At 43.4% G+C, this 23,719-nt stretch overlaps 1 protein-coding gene across 4 annotated transcripts in view; it reads right to left on the bottom strand.

Annotated features, from left to right (window-relative positions):
- The window catches only part of WDHD1 (WD repeat and HMG-box DNA binding protein 1), a 68,478-nt gene that overhangs the window by 24,410 nt on the left and 20,349 nt on the right, over positions 1–23,719 (bottom strand). For all 4 annotated transcript variants that reach the window (XM_066608004.1, XM_066608003.1, XM_066608005.1 and 1 more), the window contains exons 6-13: positions 17,207–17,257; positions 17,019–17,114; positions 16,271–16,363; positions 7,364–7,470; positions 5,951–6,092; positions 4,163–4,352; positions 3,755–3,933; positions 3,257–3,441 (exon numbers count right to left, since the gene is read on the bottom strand). In XM_066608004.1, the coding sequence (XP_066464101.1) occupies positions 3,257–3,441; positions 3,755–3,933; positions 4,163–4,352; positions 5,951–6,092; positions 7,364–7,470; positions 16,271–16,363; positions 17,019–17,114; positions 17,207–17,257 (1,043 nt within the window). The remainder of the gene's footprint in view (positions 1–3,256; positions 3,442–3,754; positions 3,934–4,162; positions 4,353–5,950; positions 6,093–7,363; positions 7,471–16,270; positions 16,364–17,018; positions 17,115–17,206; positions 17,258–23,719) is intronic.

A 23,719-nucleotide genomic window follows, 5' to 3' on the forward strand; every position in this document is an offset into this window, starting at 1 on the left:
TTTGGTGAAGAAGAACCCGTTCACAACATCAACTGAAGTCCAGAACACTCTCAGGGAAGTAGGTGTATCTGTCTCTAAGTCAACAGTAAAGAGAAGACTCCATGAAAGTAAATACAAAGGGTTCACATCTAGATGCAAACCATTCATCAATTCCAAAAATAGACAGGCCAGAGTTAAATTTGCCGAAAAACACCTCAAGAAGCCAGCCCAGTTCTGGAAAAGTATTCTATGGACAGATGAGACAAAGATCAACCTGTACCAGAATGATGGGAAGAAAAAAGTTTGGAGAAGAAAGGGAGCGGCACATGATCCAAGGCACACCACATCCTCTGTAAAACATGGTGGAGGCAACGTGATGGCATGGGCATGCATGGCTTTCAATGGCACTGGGTCACTTGTGTTTATTGATGACATAACAGCAGACAAGAGTAGCCGGATGAATTCTGAAGTGTACCGGGATATACTTTCAGCCCAGATTCAGCCAAATGCTGCAAAGTTGATCGGGACGGCGCTTCACAGTACAGATGGACAATGACCCCAAGCATACAGCCAAAGCTACCCAGGAGTTCATGAGTGCAAAAAAGTGGAACATTCTGCAATGGCCAAGTCAATCATCAGATCTTAACCCAATTGAGCATGCATTTCACTTGCTCAAATCCAGACTTCAGACGGAAAGACCCACAAACAAGCAAGACCTGAAGGCTGCGGCTGTAAAGGCCTGGCAAAGCATTAAGAAGGAGGAAACCCAGCGTTTGGTGATGTCCATGGGTTCCAGACTTAAGGCAGTGATTGCCTCCAAAGGATTCGCAACAAAATATTGAAAAAAAAATATTTTGTTTGGGTTATGTTTATTTGTCCAATTACTTTTGAGCTCCTAAAATGTGGAGTGTTTGTAAAGAAATGTGTACAATTCCTACATTTTCTATCAGATATTTTTGTTCAACCCTTTAAATTAAACGTTACAATCTGCACTTGAATTCTGTTGTAGAGGCTTCATTTCAAATCCAATGCGGTGGCATGCAGAGCCCAACTCGCGAAAATTGTGTTACTGTCCAAATATTTCTGTCCCTAACTGTAACTAGCATATTCCACTATTGTTCTGCATGCCTCCACCATTTATGTATTTGACTCTGCTGAGGGCCACATTGTGGCTTCTGCAACTACGAACATCTTTAAAGACAAGATACATACATATTGCTGCCACAATTCATTTCAGAATTTTAAAAAAAGGACAAAGATAACCAGTAGAGATAAGCGAATATACTCGTTTCGAGTAATTACTCGATCGAGCACCGCGATTTTCGAGTACTTCCGTACTCGGGTGAAAGATTCGGGGGCACCGGGGCAGGAGGAAGGCGTGGCGGAGCGGGGAACAGGGGGGAGCCCCCTCTCTCCCCCCCCCCCCCCCCCCCCACTGCAACCCCCCACTCACCCACGGCCCCCCTGAATCTTTTCACCTGAGTACAGAAGTACTCGAAAATTGCGGCGCTCGGGCGAAAAAGGGGCATGGCCGAGTAAGTTCGCTCATCTCTAATAACCAGTAGTGTGTATACATTTTTGGACCACCCCGTATGTGTACCAAAATGACAAAAATAGGGCATTTATTTAACCCTTTCCAATCCACTGTCTGACGTCTGAAGACATTCTGATTGTAGGCTGTACAGCTCTGATGTCAGAAGACGTCCGGCAGGGTATTCTTACTGTATATTACTGGTCGCTCTGTTGTGGGAAGCCTCTCCAGCATGTCCACATACCGTAGTACTGGCTCTAGCCAGCAGATGGCGCCATTGTATAATGGCAGAAAGAGAAAACCTCCTAGGAAACCCTGAATCTAACATTGGGATTGCAAAGGGTTAAGTGTCACTTTGAAAATTTGGAGAACTATACATTGAAAAAAATATATATTTTTTACTTTTTGTATGCTTTATCACTAACTAAAAAATAAATCTTGAAAAGCAGTATCAAACAGCTCTGTGTCACCAAAAAGTGGTACAAAAAGGAGTTTGTTAGCCCAGTAAAGTTAAAGGGGTTGTCCCGCGGCAGCAAGTGGGTCTATACACTTCTGTATGGCCATAATAATGCACTTTGTAATATACATTGTGCATTAATTATGAGCCATACAGAAGTTATAAAAAGTTTTTATACTTACCTGCTCCGTTGCTGGCGTCCTCGTTTCCATGGTGCCGACTAATTTTCGCCCTCCGATGGCCAAATTAGCCGCGCTTGCGCAGTCCGGGTCTTCTGCAGTCTTCTATGGAGCCGCTCGTGCAGAATGCAGGCTCCGTGTAGCTCCGCCCCGTCACGTGCCGATTCCAGCCAATCAGGAGGCTGGAATCGGCAATGGACCGCACAGAAGAGCTGCAGTCCACGGAGACAGAGGATCCCGGCGGCCATCTTCAGCGGTAAGTATTGAAGTCACCGGAGCGCGGGGGATTAAGGTAAGCGCTCCGGTAAGCTTTCTTTACCTCCCTGCATCGGGGTTGTCTCGCGCCGACCGGGGGGGGGGGGGGGGGGGGGGGGGGGGGGGGGGGGGGGTTGGGGAAAAAAAAAAACCCCGTTTCGGCGCGGACAACCCCTTTAATGCCTTCAAACTGCTATGTGCCCAAAATCACTACAAAGTGTCATCATTTAGGACCTAGTTGTAACAACTAATCACCTAGTTGTTACATTATTTCTATCTTGTTGCATGATGCATGTGGAAAAGGAAAGCTTTGTAAGAAAATCTCATTATTTTCAACCCATGCTAAAAATCAATATCAAGATGATCTATTAGGGTGACTTCAGATGTGCTACATTTGTTGCAGACCTTTGTACAACTCTACCTTTCACCTAAATACGATATCTATGTGCTCACTGCCAAACCAACCCCACTCAGATGAAAGAAATGGATTTTCTTTTACAAAAATGTCAGCAATAAATCTGCCATGTATGTATTGTATATCCCTTTAGGCTAGGGGCACACTAGCAGATTTTTGGGCCGCGTGTGTAATTCCTTGGACAGCATACGGCCTCAATATAGCCTATAAAGCTAAACACAGTCGTTTTTTCACACGGACCCATTATAGCACACACTAATCCAGTACATTTCATGGAGGAGAAATAGGACATGTGCTGTGTCTGTGTATATTAGACAATACACAGACTGGTGTCCGTGTACTGTCTTATGCGGACTGCATCCAAATCTCACAAGGTGCGACTCTCAGTTATACTAGTGTGCACCTAGCCTTACTAAGAGTTTCCCCACATTAACTCTCACCTTGCCAGTTCTTCAGTACCTTCACAAGCCAGCAGTACAGCTTCTTGGGACAGGTCTGCTATAGCGTGGTTGAGCGTATTAGTCAAGTGCATTGCGTGGTGTATGGATGTGTCGTGAAACTCTATATCAATGGCATTGTCTTGCTCATCATTGTAGCAGCGTATGACGCCAACAGAATTCCACATCTAAAAGGGAAAAGAACAAAGGGTTTAGAAAGACAACAGAAAGCATATGATAAAGACTTTTAAAAAGAGTCATGTCACAATGTCAGGCCCTGTTCATAGGCCCAATTATGGCACATGGGTGTCCCTTGAGACATAAACATATTACATGGTATGCCATTCATCTGCATGACCGCATATGATATTACATTTCTCCTTTTAATCTGAAAATAAGTTGCCTTCTTGAGAACATACGTGTTTCTACTTTGCTGTAAATATTACAGAAGCTGCTCTATTTTCTGAATATTTCATTCTGCTGGTCCCTATTGAAACTAACCATGAAACGGTGTGAAAGATGCGAGGGGGTAGAGCCTGCCTGGAAAGCCTTTTGAGGGGGAGTTGGCATTGGCCCACTATAAGGTTTCGAAGTATAAGGAATAGCTTGTGCCTTTGTGGACAGATCATCCTCTTCCCCATCTGGCTTCTCAATATCATTGGCTTTCAAGGATGGAACATCTGAAAACAAGCAGAATAATGTGTGACTAAGTAGCTTCTTAATCTTTACCTGAATACCTACAAACCAATAGTGGAAGCTCCATTCTACCAGAGCAAAGGAAAGTCTGAGGAATAGTTTATGCAAATTATAACATGTTCTAAATCATCTCAATCTAAGAAGACACGGAGCTACAACTGAAGTCTCCCATTATAATTCTTCAGAGAAGCTTTTCAGATTTAAATACTTCACCTAAAAGGTTGTCGTCGTCATCGAAGATGGCTCGCTTTTTTGCATGACCAGAAATAGGTGTGACGTTATCATCATCATCTTCATTTACAACAGAGGCCTCGTGATCGATCATATCTCCATTTAAGAAGTCTTCATCGTCGTCATCTCCATCAAAGAGCTCATCATAGTCTTTTTTTGCAGCACTTGACACCTATAGAAAGGAGTCAAATTAAAATGGCAAACACTTTGCATAGTTTAACCATTTAACCCTTTGCAATCCAATTTTGGATTCAGGGTTTCCTAGGGGACTTTCTCTTTCTGCCATTATACAATGGCGCCATCTGCTGGCTAGAGCCAGTACTGCAGTATGGGACATGCTGGAGAGGCCCCCGACAACAGAGCGGCCAGTAATATACAGTAAGAATACCCTGCCGGCCGTCTTCCGACATCAGAGCTGTACAGGCTTTAATCAGAATGTCTTTAGACGTCAGACAGTGGATTGGAAAGGGTTAATATCTGCTGTGTTTTGAGCCTTACTCACTGAAACAAGCTTTTCTATTAATTCCATATACTGGTGAAAAGAAGAAACCATTTGGGGTTTTTTTTTAGGTTAATAAAGTGATTTTTTTTTTTTTGTATTTATTGTGTGAAATAGAACTTGTTTTTTTCATTTTCAAACTAATTTTCCAAATGAGGCAAAATAAAACCATAGAATAAAAATGTATTTTTTGACAGTCACTTTAATATATCAGGACCATTGCATTGGTGGAAGGGTTGTGGATATGATTGTTTGCTTATTTTTATTATGATTTTAAACTTTTTTTTTTGTCTCTCGTAAGGTTAGAAGAAACATTTTGGGAACTTGACTGATTTATAGATTTTCTTATAAAATTAATTTTCCCTATAACTGGAGTTGCCAAAGCAGCCCCCCTGTACTGGGGAAAACAGCCTTAATAGGTGACAGCAGACCTCATCAGAGCTGTACTATCTAGATCCACATATACCCCTAAAGAATGTGACCTGTCACTCAGCACATAATTGTTGGCATCAATAGAAACGAGCAACACTTCTTCCTCCGTTGCAAATACAGCGCTCACATGAGCACTTTGTATAGAAAGATTGGGAAAGCGGGAACCGTAAAATAACCTTTTTTGCCTTTTGATGTGGGTGCCTATTTGTCTCGAACAGCAAGACACCCAACCTATGGCTCCATGATCTTCCATGCAGCTGTTTCTCTACAGCCTTGTATAATCACAGTGCCTTAGAGCAGGGGTCCCCAACTCCAGTCCTCAGGGACCACCAACAGGTCATATTTTCAGGATGTCCTATGGTAAGAACACCTGTGGCAATGTCTGAGGCACTGACGATAATTACATCACCTGTGCAACACTGAGGAAATCCTGAAAACATGACCTGTTGGCGGTCCCTGAGGACTGGAGTTGGGGAACACTGCCTTAGAGTAAACCCTCACGTCCACGGACGTATCGGTAAAACACTTAGAGTCTGCCGGTGGCGTTTTACCGATTTTGTAACCAGCAGGTCTTCCGGCAGAGAGCTAGCAGAGACCACATGTGGATGCAAGTGTACTACATGCACAGACATGCGCAGTGTGACTTTTTTAAAAAGCCATATCTGCAGTCATTAAGGGATTTATTAGCACCTAGTACCGTTCAGTGCTGTATGTGTTTTACATTCTAATCCGAGAAGTGAAAATAGTTTCCTTCACACTAAAGTCGCAGGTTAGTCACTAAAAGAAAACAGTATATGTCAATACATCAGAGCTAAACCTTGAGACACAGCACAACTTACCTTGGTGCCTGCTGATACGACACTCCCTTGGCAGACATTCTCAAGGACTCCTAGATTGCCCTCATTGTCAGTGTAGGCAACTTGAGCCAGCTTTGGGTGCCATGCAAGACAACAGATTGTAAACCCTTTGTCATGTTGTACCCTGGTGAAACAAAGATATCGTTAAGACAGGAAGTCTACCTTACCATTTATCCACAGATTTAGGCCTCATGCCTCATTCAGGTATTTTTTCTGTTGAATCTGCATGAATCTGCCAATTAAGGGGTTTGGGGTATTATGGAGATGATGTAGCTTGAAGGGATTGCTATTGGGCTAGAATATTCTCAATTGTACAGCAAAGTACAGCACCACAGAGGACTCTGTGCATCCGTCAAGCCTAGCGCACAAGAGGCCTTAATATATAGTCCCTACAAATAATCTGCACTGGTTTAACAGTCTCATTGTCTACCACCTACAAAGTAGGATGGAAATACAAAGGTAAAAACAAAACTAGCCCACAAATCTAGATTTTACTGTGAAGTACAGGGTAAAGGCCCATTTAGACGGGACGAATATTGGGCAAACGATGCCCAACACTCGTCCCTGCATACACTCGCTCCCGCGCTGTTGCACAGGAGCTAGTATTGCTGACTCGCTCACAGAGCAGCCGGCAGAGGGGGCAAGGAGGCTGCAGGAGATTCACTTCTCACTCTCCCCCGCCCCTCTCCCATTGACTTAACATAGTGGCAATTCAATACTGAGCGGCTGCTATTTACACTGAACGATCAGCTCATTGTCCATGCAGCATAATATGATGGACAACGAGCTGAACGATGAGCATTCAGTGTAAATAGCAGTCGTTCAGTATTGAACGGCCACTATGTTAAGTCAATAGAGAGGGGCGGGAGAGCGAGGAGTGAAATCTCCTCCAGCCGCCCCGCTGTGAGCCAGGAACACTAGCTCCTGTGCAGCACGAGAGCGAGTACATACGGGGAAGAGCGACGGGCATCGTTTGCCCAACATTCGCCCCGTGTAAATGGGCCTTAACAGGTGACAAATGTTAATAGTTAAAGTTATTACCATCCCATAGATGGATGGCATATCACTAGAATCATTGCTTTATGGTCTGTGGGGCACCCATCGACACTGAGAATGAAGCACTATGGCTGTTTCTCAGTCTTTCCCAGTATGATAGGGCCTAGTCCCTGGCTCTGTATGCTAACTACAGCAGATTGAGTCCAGTGAATGGGACCAGCCGCAGTGTCATTATGCAGGGAAAAACAAACTATGAAAGGTCCGCAGCACTGTGGCCCTTTTATTCACAGGATGGAAACGGGCGTTTGCTTCAATATTGTATTAGAATGAGCTCAGAATAAGTTTAGCCTTTTATTACAGGATAATATATTAGTTCTTTAGGTATTGCACCAAAGATACCTTTCCAAGCAGACTTTGCTCAGCACATTCCAAGCCACGATACGGCCGTCTATACTTCCACCTACAATGAACTTTCCACACGGAGACCAGGTCACCACATTAAGAGGCTGAGATGTAGAAAATGATTAAATCAAATCAAACATAATAGAATCAGCAGCTCACACACAGCAAATTCTGCTCTGAACATAAAACATTGATTTAAAATGTTGCACAAAAAGGTCACCAAATCCATTATGAAAAACAAAAGCTTGTTGTATTTTAGCTGACTGAACAGCTAAGATGTTTAATAACATCTTATTACTTCCAAGCTAAAGGGGTATTCTGGGCACAGACTAACATTTTATAATCTATTGTACATCATCACATAAGTCATTCTGTAATAGGGATCACTGTGCCTGGTCTGGCTACTTTCTTCCTTTTCTTACTATGTCATGTGATCCGCCACCAGAAAATATCTCCACTTCCTCTGATGTCTTATTCCCATTTGCTCCTTCCCTGTCCATAGCCTCCAACATCCTGTGAGCAGTGCATGATGGGAGGACAGGTTTGGAAGCACTGTACTGTATTGCTCATGTGTAGTTCAGGGTGCTGGAAGCTCCTGTCTGTCTGAGAGGGAGGTTGGTGCTGGTAAGTTGTAGGACCTGTGAGCTGAGGGCGGAGCTACAGTGCTGGCCGGTAAACAAGGTCTGTGCATGCGGTAAGTTGTAGGTAAGGCCTCATGTCCACTAGCTAAATGGAATTGCGGATTCCGCAGCGGATTTCTGCCGCGGAATCTGCAGCGGATTTTGCCCATAGGGAATCATTGGCCATCCGCGGTCCATTAAATTGATTTTTGCACCCACGGATGGCATTTTAAAAGAATTTTCACGCACGGGAGAAAAAACGCGGCATGCTCTATTCTGCCGCGGATCAGCAACATTGCTATCACATTGATAGCAATGTGTGTGGATATCTGCATGCAAAAAAATACCATTTAAAGCAAATCCACGCAGCGGATTGTATTTTTCGAGTGGACATGAGGCCTAACAGTCTGCTGCGTTTACTGCGGAAGTGATGCATGTAAACAAAGCGGCAGATCAGCGGCTGCATGGGACGAAGAAGAGGCTCAAGAGCGACAGATAAAAGGTTCAGGTTGCCAATACTTAGCTGTACTCCTAAGATTCCAGCATTTTCATAATTTTCCTTTTGTGCCCAGAAAACCCCTTTAATGACAGTTCTCAGGGTCAAATATGATAAAACAACCTAAATTAAGCCTCTCAGTGTAGTGATGTGTTAAATGAACACTCCTAAGAGCATTATTATTATTCTACTGATGATAAAGTCTGATCCTTTAAGTAATAAATATCTGTCTTCGGATAGGTTCAAATGGCAGATTTTTAAATGCAAAATCCACTGATTATGTGTTAAATCCATTACAGGGTAGATTTGTTCTGCAAGAGGATTTCAAATCCACGTGCAGAAAAAATAAGTAACTTGTCAAACTAGACGCTTTTCAGTGCCAAATCTTCGAAACCTATTTGCCCACTGAAAAGAATTCAATTCATACGCGGGTACATAGAGCCACGACAGAAATCTGCAGCTCACCAGCGTATTTCTGCTACAGTTGGAAGAGATGGAATCCACATTGAAAAATCTGTGCTGGATTCGTCTGATCATACACTTAGAAAAGCACGCTTCCTCCTTTCCACTTCACAGGGGGACCCGACAGGGATGCCCACTTTCCCCCCTTCTATTTGCAATTGCAATTGAACCCCTAGCCCTGAGAATCTGACAGCACACCTCATATAAAGGCGTCGAGATAAGGCCCAGAGAGGACAGAATAGGCCTATACGCAGACGACATAATATTATATATGTCAGACCCTAGAAATACCCTACCGCTAGCCATTTCTCTAATAAATAAATTTGGAAATTTCTCAGGCCTATGTATCAACTGGCAGAAATCCGCTTTTATGCCTCTAAGGCCTCATGTCCACGGGCAAAATAAGAATTAAAATCCGCAGCGGATTTTAACTCTTCTTCTGCCCGCGGATCCGCACCCCATAGGGATGCATTGACCACCCGCGGGGTAGATAAATACCCGCGGATGGTCAATAAAAGGGATTTTTTTAAAAATGGAGCATGAAAAAATCCGGACCATGCTCCATTTTCATGCGGGTCTCCCGCGGGCTTCTGTTGAAGCCTATGGAAGCCGTCCGGATCCGCGGGAGACCTAAAATAGGAATTTAAAAGAATTACTCAACCGGAGCGGGCGGGGAAAGCCTTCTCTTCCTAACGGCCGGATCTTTCTTGCTTCGGCTCGGCGGATGTGCCCGACGCATGCGCGCGGCACGTCGGAGACGTGCCGGCGACGTGCCGCCGGCGTGACGAATTCATCCGTCGGCCGGAAAAGAAGATCCGGCCGTGAGGAAGAGAAGGCTTTCCCCGCCCGCTACGGATAGGTAAATGCTTTTAAATTCTTATTTTCAGCGCTCATGTCCGCGGGGCAGGAGGGACCCGCTGCAGATTCTACATGGAGAATCTGCAGCGGATCTGATTTTCCCCGTGGACATGAGGCCTAAGACCAGAGGGATGGCAGATGGGGGACGTATTCTGTAAGCTACAAATCACCCCCGGATTCAAATATCTTGGAATACACATCACCAGGGACCATACCCAGAGCCTCGAGTTAAACATTACTCCCCTACTGACAACCCTGCAGCAAAAATTAAAAGGCTGGAGCTCCCTGCCATTATCTGTAGCGGGCAGGAAAAACCTCATAAACATGATAATACTCCCCAAATATCTATATTGCCTAGAGCACACAGAAATAACTATACCACAGAAATTCTTCAAAAAAACTAACTCCTTAATAACATCATTCATATGGGGCAACTCTAGAGCCAAGCTACGCTTAGACACCCTACAGTGCCCTAAGGAGATGGCGGGAATGACGCTACCAGATTTTAAACTCTATTACTTGGCGGGACAGGTCAGGTATCTCCGCCATTGGTTATCGTGCGCGCCTCTCCCTAACTCCGAGCACTACCTGATGTATTTCCTCATGGAAACATCGCTCTGGATCCTCCTGGAAAAACCAGGACTGATGACTAAACAAATGCTACCCATCCACAGACTCGCAGTAAATGTGTGGCAGACATGCAAATCACTAACTGGACAGGATGACACCCCTCTGGAGACTCCCCTGTGGGACAACAGGGCATTACCACATTTGATGAACCTACCGGACAAGCAATTCTGGATAAACTTAGGAATCACCACACTAGAGCATATATACGTCGACCAAACACTGGTCTCCTTTGAACAACTACAGCGACTATACCAAATCCCAAGAGCGGGCTTCTTTAGATATTTACAACTCCAACACGCGCTGACTGCACAATTCCCAGGGCCTAGACAAACATTCTCCCAATATCCACTAATAGGCATACTGCGAACTCAAGGACCTAAAGGTCTGATATCGGTGCTGTACACCCATCTACTGCAAGCTAAAATCCCCGATACGCCAATGACAGTAGTGCAGAGATGGAGAGAACTCATTCCCACCCTCACTACTGAGGACTGGGAAACCGCGATGTCCACATACACCACAGTATCACCGGCGGCAAACAACAAACTAACACAACTATACATCCTACACCAGTGCTACTTAACGCCGACCAGACTCCATAAAATGAATCGGAAAACCACCAACCACTGTCACCGGTGCAGAGCACCTAATGCAAACTTCAACCACCTAGAATGGAATTGTGCAGACATTCAAGCATACTGGGGAGAGGTCATAGAGTTCTTAACACAAATACTAGGGATACCGGTACCACACGACCCAGCAGTATGCCTGCTGGGTATTCTAGACGAAGAACAATGGCAGTACCACGACAGGATATTTCTTACTAAAGTATTATTTTATGCCCGCAAAGCAATAGCCCTGCGTTGGATGGATAGACGCCCCCCGACACTTTCAAAATGGCAGATTATTAATGCCATTCTGCCATATGAAAAAATTGTCTACAAAAATAGAAAATGGCCTGAAAAATTTAACAAGGTGTGGGAAAGATGGTGTGGGTCGACGAGTACAGTGTTCACACAGGATCAGTTCCAAAACCTGCTAAGGACATTTACACCTAGAAACGCCCAGTAAAACTAACAAAGAACCATACCCTTTACTGGCACTACGAGAAACTACATTGTCATAAAGTATTCAACAACTGTATGTGTCAATGTAACGTATTAAAGTATTACTAACATGACTGTAATGAGCCTATGATGTAATCAAAGTTCTTTATTCATTTATTGCACAAAATACAGAGTTTTCAATAAAACGAGTTTAAAAAAAAGAAAAGCATGCTTAAAGGGGTTGTCTCGCGGCAGCAAGTGGGGTTATACACTTCTGTATGGCCATATTAATGCACTTTGTAATATACATCGTGCATTAAATATGAGCCATACAGAAGTTATTCACTTACCTGCTCCGTTGCTGGCGTTCCCGTCTCCATGGATCCGTCTAATTCTGCTGTCTTCTGGCGTTTTTAGACGCGCTTGCGCAGAAGGGTCTTCTGGCTTCTCTTCGGTCCAGCACGAGCAGCGTTCTGGCTCCGCCCCTTTCTACGCGTCATCGCGTAGCCCCGCCCCGTCACGTGTGCTGATTCCAGCCAATCAGGAGGCTGGAATCGGCAATGGAACGCACAGAGCCCATGGTGCACCATGGGAGAAAACAGCAGTGCATCCCTGGGAAAGGACCGGCGGCCATCTTAGGCAGAAGATTTTTTAAAGTTCATATTTCGTCGGATCGGTGAGCAGCCAGCGGCTTAAAAACCACTTTAAATTGCTATTTTATGCCAGGGGGAATAGGGTAATGTAAAATGTTGATGTTTGCCGCGAGACAACCCCTTTAATACAGCAATATTTAAGTAAAAACATAGAAGTATTGTCAAATATTTTTTTGGTGCCATTTCCCTTTTTCACTAAATATAATCTCAGGCTGACAAACTACACTCAGAGATGTTGCCGTTAGGTGATTTCAAAACGGTGTGCTGTATACCTGCGAACCAACTATTCCTAGGCTTATTTCCCTTTGAACTTTTTATGAGTTTGGTTACTGTCGGGCCGAATCAAAGGCCTGGTCCGCAGATGTGGTGTTTAAATATTGATAGGTTTGTGATATGTTCTTCCAATATACATGGTGGTAGCTGTTGAAAACCCTTTAAAAATTCAATAAAACTTGTAAGTTTAGAGAAATAAAAAGATCTTGATTATTATCCAGACATACATAAGGGAGAATTGCTCCCTCCTCTCCTTCCATCACCAATCAATCAGGCCGCTGACGAGAGACAGTCACAAAGTGCAGATGGCTTGTTATGGCAGCCGAGAACATAAAAGGTGGCCCCTCAGGTCTACTAATCTAGTATTCCTCTTAAGGCGTTTCATAGAGGAAAGTTGACAGAAATCATACATTGCAATATTAAGCATTGCAGTGTATTATCTAGGGTATCACAAGGTAAAATCCCCTAGTGAGGCTAAGAAAAGATAACAATTTTCAAATCGATTTGAGACACAAATACTAAAAGGCTCAGAGACCCTTTTCCTAGTCTGTAGAAAAACCATAATTGGCATCACCGCATCAGTAACAGTCCCAGCCACACCACGTTATTAATCCAACACTCAAATATCAAAGGAAAAACAAAAAATGGCAGAATTCCGGTGCTCATTTAATTACAGATCCCCAATTTGTATCTCAGGAGTTTGGAGCATTGTATAAAATGCTTTACTCCACCCTACCACAGATTCAGCTTTCCAATAATAGAGAGAATTCCCGACACCTGGCAATGATGTCCCCTTTTCCCCAGGGTTGTATGCCATTGCTACAGAGCTACTGGCGTACAATAAAGAATGAAGGGGAAATCCATGGGCTACAAAAACGCACTGGTTGAAAAAATTAGTCCGTACGCAGATGAATTGAGCTAATTCTGCGGAATCCTGGGAAAAAGTCCTACATATACCTCACTAGATTCAGAGCATTCGCTGGTGTGAAAATTAAGTGTAGCAAATACACTACCCAGCACATTGGCGTACCTTCTAGCTTGGCTGTCTCAGCTTTAGCATTGGACAGACTCATATATTTGAGGATACGGATGTCTAAGTCATTGCAGGATTTGTGAGATAAGTGAAAAAATCCTTCTGCGCTCATAAGAGGGATAAATTTACTGTTGGGGAGGAGGTGGTGTGTGGTATAACAAACCCCCTCCCAAGGAAAGTCCAGTCGGTCAGAATATATAGGGTTTTTTTGGGAGGGGGTTTGTTATACCACACACCACCTCCTCCCCCAAGCAAGTGGATTTCCAACAGTAAATTTATTTGACCACAGTTTTTGTTTTTTTTTTACTTATGGTCTCTTCATCCATACCAAACCCTGCCTAGAGTTTTGGACCCTCCTGCAGCTCTCCTGGTATAAGAGGTTATCTACATGCCTGCCAGGACTACAGCTGATCCTTCCACCAAAGGGTCAGGCTGTTCCCACCATTCCCTTTTATCACCTATATTACCGTTTCACATTTATAATTAAACTACAACTAAACTGAGAACCAAGACAGGCACATGGTTTGGAGTGACCCTCTCTGTGCCAGTCAGTGTCAGACTTGTTAAGATGGTACGTCAAGGCAAATTCTCTCTATAGTTCTACACGCCCCAGTGTATATCCACTCCTGGTACTTTGAACAGTTACACAGTTAGCATTGCTTCTTTTATATACTCAAAGAAAAGATATGCCTTAGAACTCTACATAGACTATGGCAGGAAGGGGGAGCTGGTGCTTCCCGACCTCTAGTTATACTATCAGGCTGCATGGATGTCTCATATACCCTGCGGTAATGATTGAGAGCAAGTCAGGATGATGGAGATGCTTGAGAAACCATGCTCCACAGCGTATGGGCATCCCACCATTCTCCTTTTAAGTTGAGCTACTATACCGGTAGAAAACCTGACCCATGTAAGTATCCCACCCTCAGGAAAATTCTTGTGATAGTCAGCATGTAGAGCACTACGCTATTAGGTGGGTTTCGATCCATACACATGTCTGTGGATTAATCCATCCCTTCCTACATTGGAGTCCCATCCATGTGCTACGCAATAGAAACATTGCAGCCAATCACAGACCTCAGCGCTCTGCAACTGCAGCACAAGCATTAATGTCCATGGTTGGCTGCAGAACCCTGTGACGTCCTGTATATATGCTGACTGCAACCTGTAAACATTAAATTATGGAGGAGACCCACAGCTGTCAGCGTGGGAGATGCAGAGAGCCAAGATGAGTATAAGCCGATTTGTTATTTTCTATATCAGGAGCAGGCGATAAAATTCTGGGATCATTGGTTACGGATGACCCCAAATTGTGCAGACTATTCATGGATACTAGAGATGAGCGAGTATACTCGCTAAGGCACATTACTCGAGCGAGTAGTGCCTTAGCCGAGTATCTCCCCGCACGTTTCTAAAGATTCAGGTGCCGGCGGGGGAGAGCGGAGAGGAACGGAACGGAGGGGAGATCTCTCTCTCCCTCGCATCTCACCTGTCACTCGCGCCGGCCCCCGAATCTTTAGAGACGAGCGGGGAGATACTCGGCTAAGGCACTACTCGCTCGGGTAATGTGCCTTAGCGAGTATACTCGCTCATCTCTAATGGATACTGATATTTATTGTAGGAATACAGATAGAATATATATAAATGAAACCCTGATTAAAGTAGAATTGCCAAGTATTGTCTAGCTACGGGGACTCCAACACTACAAGATTGGTCGATCTCTACCCCTGAAAAGACAAGATTTTACAAAGCTGGACCGTTGGATACAATCCACCTATACTCTGTCTAGATGTTACACATATGAATTCTTGAGAAGCCCCTTACAATCTAGCAGGGATCAATGTGGTGTTGACCTCTCTTCCTCCAAGCCATTAAACCTTTAGGATGTTGCAGTACATGAGTGAGCATATATTATCCTCTATGAATTAAGTGATTGGAGAGAGATCGCTATCTGTCATTTGTATTTACATACACTAGTCACATATGTTGAGTTGTTGAACATGTGATACTGAAATTATCATTGTATTGAACTATATGCCGTTGTACATGTATTGTGCTTTACAGCTTGTACCAATATCTGTAGTCCATGGTTATTTTTTGTTGGCTTGTTTACATTTTGTTGTTTGCTTTTTTTTTTTTAAGTCTTTTTACAAGCATGCCTCCAAAATTTTGTATTTGCTTTGTAAACGGAATAAACGTTGATTGGTTATCAAAGAAAGGGTCTTTCCCAAAATTCACTTCTATTAAATATCAACTCTTCTATTAAATATCAACTAAATATGTCATATAACTGATCTGACTGCTGGAACCTATGACTCCTCAAATCTCAAGAACGGGAGGGCCTATCTCTAGCAGAAAAGTGAATGTGCGTACACCTTCACTGTTCATATAGGTAAAGACTTCATGTACATAACCATATTACTGTAGCAGAGGCGTAACTTGAAGCTCCTGGGCCCCAATGCAAAACCTGTCACAGGGCCTCCAACTATAATGCTTTATTTATAGTACTGGGCTCCCTATATGGAGGAGAGAGGCTTTAAGGGGCCCCCTAAGGCTCCTGAGCCAGATGCAGCCACATCCCCTATAGTTACGCCCCTGACTGTACCTCGCTATGCCTTAGATTTCTGGAAATAAATATTGGGATATGCCCCATCACATGTCATTCTACATATACATTCTCTTCTAGAGGACTGTCTTCAAGAGCAGACATCTCCTGCCTATAGCGCATAACATAGCAAGGTAACATGGCACAGAGTCTCTGCTCCTCCACAGTACGGCACAACTGTGTGATGGAGGTCTATGTAGAATGAGTGAGCTCCGCTAACAGATTTACCTGAGTTATGAAGTCATCGGATAAGGTAAAAGACTTCATCCAAGCATCCCTCTCATAAAACTGAATTGTTTTATCAACTGGAACAGCAAGTAACTGTGGAGATAGTTATATGAATGAATACGTGTCAGAAGCACTGAGTAATATAGTACTAAATACACAGAAGTAAAATCAACCACATGAAAAACTGTCACTTCTTAGTGATGACCTCTAAGTCTACAATTTACTAAGAATTTATATGCTGACAAGGAACAATATATATTATGTTCTTACAGCACTTTAAGAGACTTCCAAAAGTTTAAATAAGTTCCATTAGCTGCAGGAAATCATATAAAATAAAAAAATAAGTATGTCTCATCTGTTACCGTTCCCTATCGCCCCAGCACTGATGCTCCGCTTGATTTTCATTTTCCTGCAGCAGTGACGTGCCATACCTCCAGGTGACTAATGGTCTCAGCAGCCAACGTCCATACATGCCAGCGTCCCCGCTGAGACCAGTGATTGATTGCAGTGCTCACCTGGATGTACAGCACTTCTAAAAGAAAATACACAAAGACCATTGGGGACCAAAGAAGCATCCATGTTAGAGCTGCAGGGGACTTAACTAGTGACCAATGATTGTTTTGTTTTTTTATTTTAGAGCATTTCCTGCAGCTTATCTTATTTCTTAGACAAGCCCTTTAACCATAAATACTGCCATATTAAAATGAATATTCAGATTAAACAAGTATACACTTATCAATCAGCTCACCTTTCCATTCTTAGGTTGCCAAGACAGGCGGCAAATAGACTTCGCACTGATTACATCACTACATTTTGGCAGAAGGGACAGATTTACTTCACAAACCTTTATTTAAAAAAAAAAACCAAAAAACTTTATTGCAATGTTTTCCTTTTCAACCACCATAAATAAATAATTTCTGTGCACATTAAGCTGACCTGTTCTTCAATGTTCCAAATTCTCACTGTTCCATCACATCCTGCAGAGGCCTTTAAGAGAAGATTATGAAGAAGTGATTTAATCCAAACAAGTACATCATGAAAACAAAGAAAATAATTCAAAAAAATTATAAATAGGGCAGGGCTGTATTTAGCCATCTGCTCAAATAGAATGCTACAACTCGATTTCCTTTACAGCATATGCATATATATATATTTATATATATACATATACATACACACACACACATACATACATGTATATACGCGAATGAGCCATTTTAATGTATGTCATAACAGGAAAGATAACTGCAGGCTCCCTGTTATGGCATACATTAAAATGACAACGATGGAAAACTAGAAGCAATCTTGGATAAAAAAGCGGGATCAGGTGTTATTACAACCCCATCATCCTGAAAAGAAGTGAAAGGTGGATTAACTGAAACAGCCTGAAGTTCATGAATTCTTCTAGCCGATGCGAGGGCTATTAAAAGGGACGACTTAAATCTAAGAATTTTGATAGCAGTAGATTCAATCAGCTCAAATGACAGTTTAAACAACATTTAGGTCCCACGGTGAGATTCTATTTCTTTCAACAGGCCTGAATTTAAAGGATGCTCTTATGAACCTCATAATTCAAGGATCTTCAACCAGTTTGTAATGAAAGTAAACACCAAAAAGCTGCAACTTAAACTTTAAGGGTAATAGTGGCCAGGCCTTTTTCTAAACCCTTTGAAAGAAATTCCGAATGTCTTAATGAAACAGTACTGAAGTCTGAAAATCTAATGGAGAAACTCAAACATTTCTTCCAAATTCTAGTATAAATAATCTGGTCACTTCTTTACTACTGTAGAGTTAAGTGGACTCTGAAAAACCCTTGTTGACTAAAAGCTCTCTCTTAAAATCCAAGCAGTGAGATGTAGATTCATCACCCGAGGGTGTAAAACTGGAGCTTGATGCGATCCCGAGGACGAAATGGGTGGAGGCAGTAGACCACATTAAATACATGGAGAACCTCCGGAGTTCTGAGTCCGAGCCTAACCGGGGTACAAGGCACACATGGGCGCCCTGGGTGGACTTCCGGAGCTCACCATCTTTCCTTAGGTGGCTTATCGACGGATCCGTGTAGAAAGCGACGAATAAACAGGACGAGAGCCGTGAGGGGCTGAAGCCCGTCACCCTAGCCTACTTCGCCCCAACCAGCAACCCCTTGTTCAGACACAGGTGAAAGCTCAATTCCCCCTCCCTCTGCTTCCCCTTCCCTCCTCTTTTCCTCTCTTCTTACTTGGATCAATGTTCCTGCCGAGTCAGCAATTCTTATTTTTCTACATAAAAATATGTTCTGCACTTGTTTATACTTAATATATACAGATGTGATATGCAGAGTGGAAAATCAATAAACAGATTTTGAAAGAAAACTGGAGCTTGATGGAGAAGGCCTGGAACCTCCAATAGGATCCAAGGGTCTGCCATCGAGATGATTCTTAGCCAACTGAACCAAAACCTCCAGCGGCCAAAAGGGGGCAAGGAAGACCAACTCTTGCCCTTTCTTCTCTTAATTTCCCCAGGACAGCTTGAATGGGGGCTATTGGTGGAAACACATATGGAAGATTGAACTTCCAACTCTGGGCTAGAGCATCTATGTCTGCTGGATGTTCCCTGGGGTTTAGAGGGAAAATAGATGGGCTTTCTTGTTTTCCTTTGTGGCAAACAGATCTATCTCCGGCTCCCCTATAAATGTTATCGGAAATATAAAATTGTTCAGGACCCATTCTCCCTGTTTCAGTTAATTGCAAGTGAGAAAATCTGCTGTGAAGTTCTCCTTCCCTTTGATATGTGAACTTCTCCTCTGCTGCAATCAAAATTTCTCATTAGGGACACCGATTTTGCCCCTCCTTGATTGCTGATATAAGACAGTGCCGTTTAATTGTCGGATACCGTAGTACTCTCACAAATCCTGATTTGCTGCCACTAAAGCAATTCTCACCACAGTTAACGCTTCCTCCGGAAGTGGTTCTATTGACCCTGAAACATTATCTTCTAAATGGGTCCCCCAACCCCAAGGACTTACATCTGTAACTAATATCTTGGAAGAAGGAATCACCCAAGGAACTCCTCGGGCAAGATTTTCTCTCATCATCCACCATGAAAAATCTTTTAATGTTTCTGTCAAAATAACGATCTTTCTGTCCAGAAAAAAAACTTGTGGAGATAATTCAGGACTTCCCACTGCAGAGTCAGTGTGTGGGTTTGAGCCCAACTGTACGCAGGCTGTCAATAAACCTAGGACAGACAATGTCTTCCTGAAAATTATCCTTGGATTTTGAACTAACTGAAAAAATGGAGACTGAATTTGTATAATCTTTTCCTGTGGCAAAAAACAACTTTGCAGATCTGGGTCTACAATAACCGCAAGAAACTGCTGCCGCTTTGACTAAAATAGGTCAGAATGTTTCTTGATTTATTACCCATTCTACTTTTAGAAGGACTGAAGTGACATGGACTACCGCTTTTTGACATTCTAACTTTGTTTTCCTTATCACAAGGAAGTCATACGAAAAAGGAATGAATTTGATGTCCTTTTCTCTAATGTGTGCTGACTAGAGATGAGCGAGTATACTCGCTAAGGCACTACTCGCTCGAGTAATGTGCCTTAGCCGAGTATCTCCCCGCTCATCCCTAAAGATTCGGGGGCCGCCGCAGCTGACAGGTGAGTTGCGGCGGGGAGCGGGCAGGAGAAAGGGAGAGAGAGATCTCCCCTCCGTTCCTCCCTGCTCTCCCCCGCAGCTCCCCGCTCCATGCCGGCACCCGAATCTTTCGGGACGAGTGGGGAGATACTCGGCTAAGGCACATTACTCGAGCGAGTAGTGCCTTAGCGAGTATACTCGCTCATCCCTAGTGCTGTCATAACTTTGGTAACGAAGAGCCACGGACAGGCCAAAGGGAAAAGCCTGATACTATAGGATAGTGTCTCTTATCCAGGAGCTTGTGGAAATTTATTCCCAGCAGAGAAAACTGCATAATCTTCCTTCCCAACATCTTAGGTCATTGTTGGCTAGGTTTTCCATTTTGCTCAGAAAAGGAGTCAAACAAATACTTTACCTCTGGAAGTCTTCCATCTACTGTTTTTCCCTCTGATAGATTTTTCCTGTCTAAATCTTCTAGAGGAACAAAAAGGCTTCCTGAAGGGTGAGAAGGAAGCACCAGGGGACCTTTTTTTCTTATCTGAGGTTTTCTCAATTATGTACCGTATATACTGGAGTATTAGCTGACCCGAGTATAAGCCGAGTCAATAGGTTTTACCACAAAAAACTTGTAAAACTTACTGACTCGAGTAAAAGGCTAGCTATACTCGAGTATATTCTAGGTTAAAAAAAAAAAAAAAAGCAATACTCACCTCCCAGGCGGCGTCTGTGTCCCCACGTGATGGTCTCCCCGGCAGTGCAGCAAGATTCTTGAGAATTCTTCCCGCTGTCATCTCCCTGCTCGGCTTTGAAGTCCCCTACCATCTGATCATAGGAACCTTTATCGTTAATATGAGATTCCAATTGGTCTAACCAGACAATTTGTGATCTTGCTGTAGATGTTGCTACGATATTGGGCTAAAAGGCTGCAGCTCCAGGTTCCCAGGCCCTTTTTAGAAAGTTTTCAGATTTCCTATCCAAGGGATCCTTCATTAACCCTATATCATCAAAGGGTAAAGTTGACTTTTTAGACACGTTAGATTTAGTTCTATTTTACGCGCCTTATCCTAGTTAGCAGCAACCTCTTCTTTAACCCCTTGTGGACCAGACACTTTTTAGGGATTTTACCCATGTGGCGGTTTTACTGCCCTATTTTGTTTCCTTTAGTACCAAAATTATCATCAGAAGTACTGGGCCATTGTTTGAGGGAATTTTGCAGCTCAGCTCTAATAAGTGATTTTATCCATGTAAACAAAGCAGAAGATTCTTCAGGAACAGTCTGCGGGATGCATTTAACACATGCTTTCTTCTTATAAAAGGCACACAACTTCTCTATGCATAAGGCCTCCTGCACATGGGCAGATATGCACCTCTGGATTCTGCAGTAAATCCAGCCAATAGCATGCTATGACAGATGCGATTTCCTGCCCGTGAGCGGAAATCGATTGCGATTTTCCCGCTCGCGGGGGAGAAATCACAGCATGCTGCAATTTTGTGCGGGATATGCACAGCCAGCTTTCATTGAAGTCAATGGAAGCTGTCTGTCCACCAGCCATTCTGTAATCATCATTGCAGAATAGTCGCGGGAGCCGCGTCATCGGCTTAGCGATAGCGCGGCATCCTCTGTACTGTGCATGTGCGCCGACTCTCCAACCCGGCAAATTTACAGCAGATGAGAAGGCCGGCGGAAATGTAATCTGGGGTCACCGGGTCAAACTCCGCTGTGGGAATCCCCGCATGTGGGATCCAACCCGCTTGTGTGCAGGAGGCCTTAAGCACATTATTTTCAGTCCTTTCTAAAGCTTTCCTAGGTTTCTCCTACAAACAAACCAAAAAAAAAAAGTATATGAGTAATACTTTCTAAGGTGGCACTAATACCTGCATGTAGTTTCCGCTGAAGAAGGGAATTAGAGGAGGGACTGGATCTTTCCCATCACCAGTCATCTGAACCAAATCTTCCATAGCTTAAAGGGGTTGTCCGGCCATAAACATTAGGTCTCATTACTTCTGTTAGCCCATTTCCATGCACTTTGTAATATACATTGTGCATAGAAAATGAAGCAAACAGAAGTTTTGGACTTACCTGAAGGGATGCCCCCCCCGTGTTGCTCCTCCGTCGTCCCTGGTTACCACAAGAATCTTTTCTTCTTGTCGGGCCGCAGCAGCTCTTGTCGGCGCGGGAACGAGCCCCTTCTCATCCGCGCATGCGCAGTTCTTCTCTCTGCAGCCGGGACCGATATACGATCTTCTTGTGTGCAGGGGGGGAGGATGGAAGAGCCTCAGAGCAGGAACTAAGCTCCCGCCCCCTCTGCACTATTTTCAATGAGGAGAGGCGGGACGGGGGCGGGGCTAAGGGCCGAGAATTAGCCCCGCTGCCGTCTCGGCTCTCCCCATTGCAAATAGTGCAGAGGGGCGGAGAGGAGGCAGAGAGGGGGCGGGAGCTCAGTTCCTGCTCTGAGGCTCTTCCATCCTCCCCCCCCCTACACACAAGAAGATCGTATATCGGTCCCGGCTGCAGAGAGAAGAACTGCGCATGTGCGGATGAGAAGGGGCTCGTTCCCGCACCGACAAGAGCTGCTGCGGCCCGACAAGAAGAGAAGATTCTTGTGGTAACCAGGGACGACGGAGGAGCAACACAGGGGGGGCATCCCTTCAGGTAAGTCCAAAACTTCTGTTTGCTTCATTTTCCATGCACAATGTATATTACAAAGTGCATGGAAATGGGCTAACAGAAGTAATGAGACCTAATGTTTATGGCCGGACAACCCCTTTAAGGCCAATTGGGAAGCTACACATTGACCCACCAGAAAATCAATAGCGGGTCAAATATATATATGCATTCTACGCTGAATCTGTGGCATCTTCTGACACAGAACGTATCCCCCGGAAGCAAAAGCGCTTTCTGAGACTGGAAGACCTTCCCCTTTAACCCCTTAAAGACATGGCTCTTTCTTTTTCGTCTTTTGCTTCCCCCCTTTAAAAAAAATTGTAATTCCTTTATTTATCCATCGACGTAGCTATATGAGGGCTTGTTTTTTGGGGGGGCGGGACAAGTTGTATTCTGCATTAACACTATTTAGATGTACCATATAATGTACTGAAAAAAACTTTTAAATAGAGTAAAATGAAAAAAAAATGGCATTCTGCCATCTTTCTTTGTCATTTGTCTTGTTTCTACGACACACAAAAAAAGACAACAAAAAGGACATTATGACTATTCCTTGGGTTGGTACGATTACTACAATAATCAAACTTATAGCTTGTTTAGGTTTTTTTGCTGTACGGCTTTTATTTTTTTCAAAAACATAAAATTTATTTTAAATTATTATTTGCCGTCATCTTCTGGACGCAATAACTTTTATTTTGCCATCGACATAGTTGTGTGAGGGCTCACTTTGGGCAGTACGTCCTGTAGTTTGCGGTGGTACCATTTTAGAATACATAGGATGTTTTGATCGCTTTTTATCGCATTTTTTCTGTGAGACAGGGTAACCAAAAAAAGCACATTTCTGGTGAGTTTTTTTTCCATGGACGATGTTCACCGTACACGGTAAATAATGCATTACTTTGATAGATCGGACTTTTAGCAGCGATACTAAATATGTATTTTTGTTTTATTATATTCTTTTATTCTAAATATGACAAAAGGGGTGTTTTTTTAAACTTTTATTAGTTTTTAAAAAAATAATTAGTAAAACTTTTAAAATCTTATTTTTACTTTTTTTTAGCCCCCATAGGGAACCACAACTAGCGATGCCTTGATCGCTCCTGCAATAAGATGTAATGCCATAGCATTACATCATACTGCGGTCGTGCAGGCAGTCTAACA

This window comes from Eleutherodactylus coqui, chromosome 6 (genome assembly GCF_035609145.1).
Source record: "Eleutherodactylus coqui strain aEleCoq1 chromosome 6, aEleCoq1.hap1, whole genome shotgun sequence".
Lineage (NCBI taxonomy): Eukaryota > Metazoa > Chordata > Amphibia > Anura > Eleutherodactylidae > Eleutherodactylus > Eleutherodactylus coqui.